The 12,243-nt window shown below is 33.6% G+C and overlaps 2 protein-coding genes across 2 annotated transcripts; both read right to left on the bottom strand.

Moving 5' to 3' along the window:
- Window positions 1-436: 436 nt before the first annotated feature.
- Window positions 437-2,251, bottom strand: LOC133781616 (grpE protein homolog 2, mitochondrial-like). Its single transcript, XM_062220658.1, has 4 exons — window positions 2,211-2,251; window positions 1,960-2,127; window positions 938-1,105; window positions 437-625 (listed from the first exon to the last, which is right to left on the bottom strand). Exons 1-3 carry the CDS (start codon window positions 2,244-2,246, stop codon window positions 953-955), a joined length of 357 nt encoding a protein of 118 aa, XP_062076642.1. The 5' UTR covers window positions 2,247-2,251; the 3' UTR covers window positions 437-625; window positions 938-952.
- A 3,803-nt stretch (window positions 2,252-6,054) lies between these two features.
- LOC133784665 (protein TOPLESS-RELATED PROTEIN 2-like) lies at window positions 6,055-11,516 on the bottom strand. Its single transcript, XM_062223954.1, has 14 exons — window positions 11,310-11,516; window positions 9,780-10,190; window positions 9,477-9,715; window positions 9,118-9,292; window positions 8,905-9,031; window positions 8,433-8,542; window positions 7,845-7,980; window positions 7,662-7,771; window positions 7,373-7,442; window positions 7,204-7,275; window positions 7,033-7,130; window positions 6,853-6,948; window positions 6,561-6,688; window positions 6,055-6,271 (listed from the first exon to the last, which is right to left on the bottom strand). Exons 1-14 carry the CDS (start codon window positions 11,514-11,516, stop codon window positions 6,055-6,057), a joined length of 2,196 nt encoding a protein of 731 aa, XP_062079938.1.
- Between the last annotated feature and the right edge of the window lie 727 nt (window positions 11,517-12,243).

The raw sequence follows: 12,243 nt of genomic DNA on the forward strand, positions 1-12,243 counted from the left end.
TCATACGTCGGTTTTAATATCGTCGTCCCATGCAATGTCATGCCATGTAAAGCATGAAACAACAGTTTAAATAAAAGCGTCATCTCCCGTCATACATGAGACAATAGTTCCTATACAAACGTTCTCTCTTGTAGTACATGAGACGACAGTTTATGTGTAAACGTCATCTACTGCAGTAAATGAGATGATAGTTCCTACTCAAGCGTCATCCCCCTGCAGTACACGAGATGACAATTTATGTGTAAATATCGTCCCATGCAATACATAAGACGACAGTTTTGTGGAGACCGACGTCCCATGTAGAATATGATAATTTTTTCATTTCTCTATTTTCAATACTATATTCATTCATAATTTCCTGTGTAATTACAACATAGTTCAAATAGAATCAATAGGCAGAAAAAATCAATATAACTCAGTATGTTCAAAATCTAAAAATTGCAAGATCAAAATATAGACTTGGAATAACTATGTAAGTGCTAACTAAAAACTACAATTAGTATATTTTTTAATTCTGATTTCAAAAGTTACTCTAGCTATGACTCGTCCGCTCAAGAAGCTTGGTTGCCTATTCATTTCGAATTTCATTAATTTTGCCAAATGTATATGTATTTTTCCCACCACACTACAAAACACAAAATAAAAAACTAAATCAGAAATTAAATTCAATAAAATTGTAGTTCAATAATAATAAATACAGTTACATTACTAGTTAGCCATAACATGGGTGTCTCATTCAAGCAATAGTCATTCACCATCCTTATGATATAAAAGATGCACTCTACTGACAATGTTTGACTTAAATTAAATGAAAAGCAAAATATTCGAACATCTAACAGTATGTCCCCTGAACTTATAAAAAGTAAAAAACAAGAAACTTCATCTATGAATGATTTGATATTGAGAGGTACCTTGTGGTGAAGATGATATCATTTACCTCTACAAGTTGTTTTTATGTCATTTCAACACCCTCTAGAAGTGTTTTTAAAAGTGGAGCAGCCCCAGATGAATCCTTAGATGTGTCAATCTTTGAAAAACTTTCTTTGACAACTGAAGAAGCACGTCCCAACTTGTCTGCAACATCAAGTAGACTCTTTGCAAAATTCTGCAACAAGATTTCAAGCAATTTGTCAAGCTAAGACTTCAACAGGCGTACCAAACCTACTATTTTGAACAAGGAAACTTTTATGTGAAAATAAGATATATATGCAAATAAGCTTTGGTACCAAACCTGAGTGGCAAATTTTTTCGAATTAAGTGTATTCTTTTCTTCCTGAATTAAGTGCTTTTACCAACTCCTTTTAGACCTGTCTGAATAATCCAGATATTTTTTCTTTATGAATTTCATATTTTTAGGTTTAGCCAAAAACTGTAATATCTATATGGATAGAAGTAAAAAAACATACCGAAACGAAACTTAGGTTTCGAATTAGATCAAGGCATAGGATTTAAATTAGATCGAGGCGTAAGTTTCAAAATAGAACATAAAAATATATCACACCAAATTCATACATAATAAAAGAACACTCAAAGTTTCAAGACAAATAGAAGTTCTAAATTAGACAAACATAAAATTTAGTAACCTGGCCTAGTCCTTTAGTCCTGCGTCCAGTCTTTTAATTTAATAGTGTGGGGACTCGAGAGAGAATGGAGAGGATGAGTTTAGGGTTTTAATTTTGAAGTTTCAGTTTTAACTTTATCTCATTTAGGTTGTAGACCCAATAACACATAAGCCCAATTTTTACTTAAAAATGTATAAATAACTGAGGCGTAAGCCTCATGAGTTTTGGTTCGTAAAGGCACTGAAACGTACGCCTCAATGCACTGAGACATAGGTTTTAAAGAAAATCTGAGAAATGTAAGCCTCAATATGTTTTTTCTAGCGCCTCAGTTCAAAACGAGTTTTGAGGCCTAGGTTTCAAAAGCTTTTTAAAACCAAGGTAAGAATAGTACTACTACCTTAGAATTGATAGGCTCGGAAGGGCCTCGATTCTTATCCATAGCCCTGCTCTCCAGCATCCTTATCAAGCGCAACCCATCATTGTTGGCTAAAATCTTAATACCATTGTCATTTGTTGTGACTGCCAACAATGACCCTTCTTTGTTAAATCTCAATCTTGGACTAGCCTGCAAATAAAAATAGACTAACTGTTACAGATCAACTCTTCTAAAGTGCTATAAAAAAAAATGTGACAAACAGCAATACTAACAGGTAAACCCCCATCGGCATCGATAGCTGTCAACATGTTGGTACTGTAACGTCCTACGTTTTTGGGTACCTTTAAACGACTCGGGTCGGGATTTTTCCCCCGGGTTAAGAATATTATTTTAAATAATAATATATTTTGTTTGTAAGTATTCCATGAGTTATTGCTAGCCAAAATATGAATTTTGTGATTTTAAAAGTCAAGATAAGACTTTCGGTCCTGGACCGACACAAAAACCCTTATCTGGTAAAAATCTCAGAAAATAAAATGAAAAATCATGGCAATTATATTTTGGGCATAAAATACATTCATAAAAGTTAAAGTTTGGTCAAAAATAATAAACCTAAAAGAAAATGGAAATTTTAAGGCATTTTGTGGTAAATGCCTAATTTTGCCGAAATGGGGAATTTTATTCCATGAATGGACCTTAGGTTAAATTTTATTTTGTGGTTAATTAAATTAAATGTGAGAGACATTTAATTTAATTAATTAATAGTAAGTTTGGTGATTAAAACTTAATGAGAGTGAAAAAGGTGTAAGAAGTCAAGTGGGTAGAAAAGCACTCAAGTGTTTTGTGATATTTTGAAGAGTTGTGTGAGCCATTCTAACCCCCAAATCCGACCACTCTCCCTCCCTCATTCACTCTCATCTGATTTTTGAAGACTCTCTCAAGTGTTCTCTCCATTTGCAACCCCAAGAACACCAAAGAAACTTGGAAGCTAAGTCTTGGTCTAGGAAGGGTTTTCCCTAAGGTAAAGTTTCATTAATCTAGACTTTTGTCAAGTTTTAATCATAGAGTTTCAAATAGCTAATTACCAATGTTGTTGGGGGAAGTTGGTTAGGGTTTTTGAAAGATTTTGGAGGAGCCAAAGCTAATAGGAAGGTCCAAACCTTAAGCAAGAACACCAAAGAGGTAAAAAGTTTACTTTTGATGATTTTGTTGTAGGGTTTTTAGTTTTAAGCATTATTTTGTATATCTAATGCTTAAAGTTTCTTGTTGGTGATGTAATAAGGTTATGGTAGTTGTTTAATAATTTTTATGATGCATGTGTATTGATTTTTTAAAATGGGAACCAAAACCCCCAAGGGTTTTGGTAGGATACCCTAAAACAAAACATGTTTTGAGCTGTGACTTCCAAAGGGTCAAGCAGCCACTGTATATTGTTTTTGTAAAATTAAATTGTACTGTGATGTTGTTGAGATTGAGTACATAAAATTGAGCTTTTGAAACACAAAAAAAATGTTTAGAAATGACTAAGTTATGCTATTTCAAAGTTTAGGTAAAAAACTGTTTTTTCGTATTCTCATTTTCGGAACCAAGTTTGGACAGCCTCTGTATAGGGCAAATGAACCCAGTTTTTTCTAAACTTTTGTGGACATATTTCTGGCATAACCTATTAGTCCACTGTAAAATTTGGTAATAAAATATTAAATGGTTTGAAAGTTATTAACTTTCAAAGTTTGGAAAAAAATAAGGACTTGAAAATAAGGTCATTTTTACCTCATTGTTGGAAAATGATTTCACCAATCAAAAATGCTCATTTTGACCTAAGATTTTTCAAAGACCTAAATGGCATAACAAAAATGGAATTGGGAAATTTTGGTAACAATTGGGTAAGTAAATTTCAAGTTATGAACTAACGAAGTATGTAGTTAAAAATGTGAAAAATAGGTTTTTCACACTTAGTGTAAAAATGAGATTTTGGAACATAAGGTAAAAAGTAAAATTTTGTTTATTTCAAGATATAAAATGGTAAGTCTTGAAATCATATTTTCACTAAAATTTACCCTTTGAGTTTAAATGAATTATTTTTATTAAAGAGTTTTTATTCTTTCTAAAAATAAGAGATTTAATTTATTAATAGTTAATAAATTAAAAGATGGATTAAAACCCTATATTTTGAGAAAAATAATTAAATAAATTATTTTCCTAGTAAGTAAAATTGATTAATTGCTTTTGGAAAATTAATTAGTCAAGATGAGAAATTTATAACGGTTTTCCTAATTAAGACAAATTAGGCAATTTTCTTAAAACGGTTTTTAGATATTAAAACCTTAAGAAAAATAAAAGGAAAATTTAAAGAGTTTATTTTCTTTAAAAATAATTAAGGAATTTATTTGTATTTTCTGGATATAATACCGGCTAAAATCTTACATATTTTAACCGACTAGTCGAAAGTGCGGGTTAATAGTGATACCTTGAAAGAATAAGATTTTTAGCGGGTTGTGGGGAAATACCATTGTGATACCGGAGCCTAGGTATCGAGACCTTAGGATAGGTCTCCCCGAGACTTAGGGTTTAGTCTCGAATATTTTGTATAACTTTCCTTAATAGGTTTAAAACCAAATAAGGATTGTAAATCCTTACAAATGACTTTTATTAAAATGACCAAACTGCCCAAAATAATAATAATGAATTATTAGTGCCATAATTAATCCGAGTATACTGTATGGATAACTACAGTATTGGCTAAGCGTAACTGGACTGAACGTTGGAGGGTGAAAACTTGCTGAGCGCTAAGGACTCCAAGTAAGTCAACTTATATTGTATGGCTGCAACATGAAATGATTATTGTCTTGTATGTTAGTATAGGGATACATGCATATACATAGGCTGTCATAGAAAGTTGCTTAGAGACGTTAGTCTAGTGAGTGCTGATTTAGAAAATATGAACGGTAGAAGTCCGTCATATCCTAGACGGTTGATCCCCATCACACTGCTTGATTTTATTTATGTCTGGTTCATTACCGAGACGAGTGGCCATGAGATGAGGATAAGCTGGTTAAACCTAGGGGCGCCAAGATAAATGGGACCTAGGGGCCCTCATGCTTACTTAATCATTGGACGGTTAGAATCCGAGCAAGTGCTCTGATAAGTTATTCCCGGATAGCAGCCGTGAATATTGGCCATTCCGTGAGAGTGCCTAGAGATACTAGGGGTTGCCAAGATAGAGTGAGGTTGAACACCCTAGGGGCAGCTGCTCACCAGCACCATTGATTAACATAGAAGTCTCCATAAAACCGTGTAAATTGGATTACACTCTTGAATATGTAGCGATGCCCTAAGTAACACGATAGTTACCCTTGATGAGAATATTTATTGGCTAGATCTTAGTGTGGGGACTCAGTTCTCTTTTACAGATTAGCAATTATGTTGGAGGGCGCGTTACGCTTGAATTGTTGGAAATTGTCGAGCGTTGGTCTCGAATTATTTGGTGATATAATATATCTGCTTGCTCTGGGATTTTCTGAGTGCAGGGATATAATTGTTGATAAGATATAGTTGTGATATAATATATCTGCTTGCTCTGGGATTTTCTGAGTGCAGGGCTATAATTGTTGATAAGATATAGTTGTGATATAATATATCTGCTTGTTCTGGGATTTTTCTAAGTGCAGGATTTTTATCTAGTTACGAATTAATTTATCATTGGTTATCAGGCATGACCATAAGTTTGCCAGGACGCTTTAGCGTTCTTGAAATTGATTGTTTAGGGTCCGGATGGGTCCGGAACCCTAATTCTCTACATGCTTTGTTTGAAAGTTGATCTTACTAAGCGTTTTTGCTTACCTAGTTGTTTCATGTTGTAGGTAAGAGCAAGGGCAAGGCAGAGCAGTGAGCGCTGGAGTCTTCCTTGCAAATGTACATGTGGACCGACCTTTTGGGAAGCCGTTTTATTTTTGGAAATGTTGTGTAATTTTCCTAAACTAGGCTCACTCTACTCATTATAAAATATGTTGAAACTAAATGTTAAGTATGGCCATACGACTTTTTAATTTTTTTTTTATACGGGTTTTTGAGACATTTTGTTAAATGAAAACATTTATATTTCCGCATTATCGAGTCTTAAAAATCCGGGTCGTTACAGGTACTGTCCATATCCCATAACTTAATTTGAAATTCGTCACCAGCAGCTAAAAACCGGTTTCTTGTTGTGTCAAACTGAACAACACCTAAAGATCTCTTCCTGAAACCAGAATATGTACGTTTGATAGCTCCTTCACTCTCATTCCACTCAACAAGATGAGATTCACCCTCCTTACTTGTTCCGCATGAGAAGAGCCTGCCACAAGAAGAATTTACATGCTATTGTAAAAACTCGAATTAAAATATATATATATATAAACACAGAATATGTTGGATCAAACAAATCCTTGGAAAATAAAAATAACAATCTATGCATTTTCCTTGTACATCTACATCATGAGAAAAAAAATAAGCATAACGACTTTGAAATCAATAGTTGAACAGTTATATGAAAACCCCACAAATAGAAAAATTGGATAAAGCAAATTACAATGCTCTTTCCAACAAAGCATATGTGCTCATCTATTGACTCTCGTAAGCTTTACCTAGTTCCATCTGCACTATATGCCATCATAGTGCACCATAGTCCAGGAGCATCATAATCCACTCTTGATCCCAAGCAATCATAAAGCCAAGCTTTAATTTTCCCATCAATAGCAATTGAAAATATGAACTGCACGAGTAGTGTGTTAATTTTTACATGAAGAATTTAGCTTTTGTAGTAAAATGAAAAATTGGATGTACTACTATGAAAAGCTACGTATTAGAAGTAATAAATAGCTCCTAATTTGTTTGATAAGCTAAATAGCTCATAATGAGGATTTATAGGAGATATACCTGAATATTTTCTTTGTAATGAGGACAAACAGAATATACTGGAGCTTCATGACCTTCAAATATATAGAGTCTACGTCCAGATACAGCATCCCATACCTGTACAGCAACATATACAAGTTATACTAAGATGCCTAAAGATTCTCTAAATATAAGACTAGTCAAGCGTGTGACAACCAATACCTTGATCATCTTATCATCTCCACACGTAACAATGCAATGTTGCTTGTTGGGATGGGCAAAGGCAATGTCATTAACTCCACCCACATGAGCATCAATTTGAAAATGAGACAATCAATATCCTACCATTGCCAATGAAGAAAGAGATAACAGGAAAATGAATAAGATTTACCTCCAAATGTTGACGGAGTTCCCCAGTTGGATTGTAAGTATATATCTGGACAGTGTGCTTTGAAAATGCAACACCTATACAATGTTAAATACAGCAAGGACCTATCAGTATTCTCCAACAAGAATACAAACAAAATAACATGCTGGCACTGAATAGAAAGGTTACACATACCAAGCATGAGCCCATCTGACCCCCAAACACAACGATTCACTGATATTCCAGCATCACTTAACAAAGCTGACTGAGGCAGAGAAAGAAAGTTGAAAGGAAAATCAGTTTAAAGAATCACCAGCTAATTCTTTTTCCTTCGGAAAAGTTACCACAATCGAATCCATAGCTATTAGGATGTGCTAATAGAAAAGTGCAAGGCGCAAGCAAATAAAATAGCTATTTGACTGCATAAAAAGAAATATATATTTATTTTAATCAGAAATTCTAAAATAATGAGCAAAAAAGGTACCTGCAATGGCATCGAAGCAGATTGTATATCCCAAACCTTGAAGGGTTTATGTACCATCCTCTCCCGCGACCCAACTTCCCAAAGGCTAATGTCACCAACATTTGTCCCAACTACAATGTAATGAAAAGTACAATAAAAAATTTTGCAAAATTGTTTTCTTCAGCAAGACATTTAGTCACAAACCTAGCAGTATGGTTTGTTGTTGAGGATGAAAATCCATGCTCATAACATTAGATCCTTGACTAAGGGTCCGGACAAGATTTTTGGGAATGTCATCTTGTGAATAGGCCCTAGAATGCATTACACCAGAGAATGATACCTGTAAAAAGCAGGTATGAGAATACTATGAGATTTTTTTTTTCTCACTCTCTCCCTCTCTTTCGATGGCTGTGAATGGGGGCGAAGACAAGATAACACATACAGCAACATAACAAAGATTTCTACACATATATATACTAGATGCAAGCAACATGCAATGTAAGTTTGCTGAGTTTTATTTAAAAAAATTATTAATTATTTTTATTAAGTTTTCATGATTGTCATATAAATTTTGAATAAATAAACAATATAAAAGAATGGCATAAACATATTAAAAGAAGAGTTAAACTAAAACATTGCTTATGTTTTTTTTATAAATAATGTGGTAGTGTGAGAAGAAAAGAAAGAATACACTACAATTACAATGAAAGTTGTTGATAAGATATAGATATACATAGTAGATTTGATAATTGAACCTTGAACATAGAAATTACATAATATCCTCTTCCTAACCTCATTAGACTGTCCAGTACGAATGCGCTTAATCAAGTGCTCAGAGTCAGCTGATTGATAATCCATCCCCGTAACACCTGTAGGAGTCCTTGGGTGTTTCAAAAATGCAGCTACATGCGAAAAAAATGATGAAAGTTATATCAGATCTCAAAGTAAGTCAGCAATCCAGAAATCAAGTTAGATAATACATAACTATGGGAATGAAGTAACGATTCTCATTCATTTGATAAAATTAGGTGGCATCATAACATACACACAGCCATTTGGCACAAAAAAGAATCTATACAAAGAAATTGTCTGACAGAATCAAACAATAAACAAAAAAGTGAACAATCAAGAATTGAGAACTAGAAAAATTACTCTCTCTAGAATAGGGTGGACGAACATTGAAACAAATTGTCGGAGAAAAAAATTCAATGGTTCTCCATTTCGATTTGGTGATTCTTTCAGTAGATATCGTTGACATTCTTACCTGCACTAGATTGCTGGACAAAACCAGGAGGTGGTGCTGCCACAACAGGATGAGACAAAGATGAATTAGAATTTGACATCCAACCAGCAATAGTACTAGGAGATGGGGACACAACCGGCTGAAATGGCTGCACAGAATAAAAAGAAACTTGAAGTGTTAGGAAATCGTTGCAAATTACTCCGGCAAAAAAAAACATTGAGGGAATACACTTACACCATGGGCACCAATAGGAGGAAATGCACCAGCCTTGGGAATCGGCCCCACAAGGTTGTTTGTTGGAGGAGGACGAGATCCATTAGTAGTTGGATTGCAAGAATGATCCGTAAAAAGTGTTTTTATATTAGGGTTTGGACGAGGATTCTTGCAAAGTTGATGCTGCCAGTTTAGACTGAAAAATTCTCACTAAATGAGATTCAAGTAAACAAAGCTTATGCAGAATATAACATTAGACAAAAGGAACAGTAATTTCATTGACTTGGACAATAATACAGAGCAATTTAATCATTTAAACCTGTGTTATAAGAGTTGATAGTTACACACAAATTAAATATATCAGTATATGCAAGAATCACCTCTGATTTATTAAAGTCCTTAGACGCGAACTTTTGAAGGCTGGGAATGTAAGTTTATCACGAAACAAAGGGTTCGCTTCAATTAACTTTTTAAGTTCTATAAGCATGATGTTTCGAGCTGATTTTGTGTCCCCATACTTGGAAAGCTGCTCATTCTGCCTGTTTATATGATACAAACAGCAAAAATAAATAAAAACCAAACAAATACAAACAGCAAAAATAAATAAAAACCAAACAATCAATCATCGCAATTTTTTCAAATTTTTTCGAGTTCTCTGCTTCACGTCGTGTCCTGTCCATGACATTCTCCATTTCCGCATAGCTTCTGAGGACTTTATCTTGCATTTTCTCAATCTCTTTATGCTTCTGCTTCAAAAGCTCTTCCTTCTCAGCCACAAGTTTCACCAGATCATCTACACTCAAATCCTCGTCGGAATCTGAATCAGAAAATGCTGTTCGTTTAGTTCTTCTCCTTGTTTTCACATTATTAGACATAGTAGACTGAGAATCTGATATAGAACCTGATTCTTTTGTTTGATCAGCAACATCACTCTGCTCAGAGGCGGCTTGACTGGAGACTTTAGCATCTCCATTATTCTCTGAATTACTCCCATGTTCTTTTTCAGAAGTCTCGGGGGACGCAAAAGAAGCAAAACCAAATCTTTGAAAGGGAGAAGAACTCAGATGGAATAGAGACACCTGGCCAGGAGCCAACTAAAAAAGAAGAAAAAACCCAAATACAATAAATTAGATAGCTTTAAAAATTTTGGAACACAACTTAAATTTTGAAAGCACAACCCTTTAAACTTCAGCAAACACAATGGTTAGATACATAAGCTAATACAACGGTTAGATACATAAGTAAGATGAAAGTTAATAAGAACCTCAGCTATATAAGCTAAAGTTGTAAATATAACCATAAAACTATATTTAATTAAGCGAACACATTAAAACAAAAAATTAGAAACTAAAAATCTGTACTTCAGACATTACAGTAATCATGAAGCCTGCACATATACATATAATGTAACAATCTGAAAGAAGCCCAGAAAGCCAATCAAGTATTCCCCTCAAAATTTGTTATTGACATTAATCAAATAAAGAAACTAAATGAAGAAATTGTATGAAATTACTTTTGTCCTTATAGTAAGTGAAAGTTTCATAGCGTTAATGTCCAAGGAATAACGGAGAATAGTTTCAAAAGCTTACCATATAATATGTGTAATCTTATGCGTGGGGACCAAAACAAAACCATCTCGGTTATAATTCCAATTGTTATAATTCTTATATCACTATTATAAGTTGTATTCACGTGTTATAATTCCACTTGGTCACCCCCCAAAAACCCAAATACAGAAATTCAATAAAACAAGGAGAGCAAAAGACACTGCCACACCACCAACAAAACAAAAAGGAGGGGGGCGAAAGAAGTAGACAACTTTAAGAACATCCATCAACGACCATTTTTTTCTAAGGTTTGCATAAACCAGGGTTTATGTAGAATATTATAATTTACATGAAACTAAATATAGATATACAATTGTTATACATAAGCATTCATATTGCATAGTTTTGAAAAACATAGGGAAAGAAAAAGTTAGACTGGATGTATTCCCTTACTTTTCACACAACATAGATAAATTGATACTTCCGAATATGATATTTCAACGAAATATTAAATCCAAAACTATAATATAGGGTCTATTCTCTCATAAAACGCAATAGTTATCTGAGTAATAGCATTTTAAAGGAAAAACTATTATATCATAACATATATGTTTACTCTAATAAAAATAACTTTTCATATAAATAAATATAGTAATAAACAGTCACCTCTTTCCAATCTGGGATTCCACCTTCAGGAACCCAAATAGCATGGTCAAATTTGCAGCTATCTCCAAATTTACAGGTTCTTGTTTGCATATAGTGGACACAATCCTTCTCTCCTGGCCTTTGTGGGTATATAGGCAAATTGCTTGCACTCTCGTATCTAAAGCGCTTGGCCAAAGCATTTGCAGAATACCAAGCTTCTTGCCCCATTGTATTATGGGCACCCAAAACAGTTGGATGATACAGCGCTATAGTACATAGTAGACAAGTATACACAAAAAAAACTAAGGAAATATAATAGTTACTATATAGCTATAGTTCAAAAGTACTTAATAGAGAAGAACATACTTGGTTATACATACATAAACTCAAACTTTCTACAGAACTGTATGCAGAAAACATATAGTTGATAACTAGGTTTTAAATTTAGGAATTAAATAGCAAACAAAATAGAGAATCCACCCCCTTTTTACCTTTTTAATAAAAATATCTAGTTCTTTTCATATTAGTAAACATATATTGGCAATATATACTTGTTACTTTCCAGATTTCCCACATCCAGCACCCAAAATTTGAAAGCTGGCCACTCAAAATTTCTACACTTGCATTACCATCTCCAATAAGATAAATAAGAACGACCCTAAAGTGCTTAAAATCCTCTTTCATTCAATTTATAATTGCCAGTTCAATACGTAAAAATCTTCCCATGATAAAGATGAATTGCATCAATACCACACACACAAAAACAAGCTTTAAAATAAAATCATAACAGAAAATATTAAGGGTCCAAGCTGTCTATCATGGATAATGATATAAAGCTTATACTTGAATTTGCTCCATAAAATAACTAGATATGGCTCGCTGAAATTAAGAAAAATAACGGCTACAAAACATTCTTGTGGAATCATAATGCCGTCATAAAGATCTAGTTGGCATG

The sequence above is a fragment of the Humulus lupulus genome, chromosome 6 (genome assembly GCF_963169125.1).
Source record: "Humulus lupulus chromosome 6, drHumLupu1.1, whole genome shotgun sequence".
Classification (NCBI taxonomy): Eukaryota; Viridiplantae; Streptophyta; class Magnoliopsida; order Rosales; family Cannabaceae; genus Humulus; species Humulus lupulus.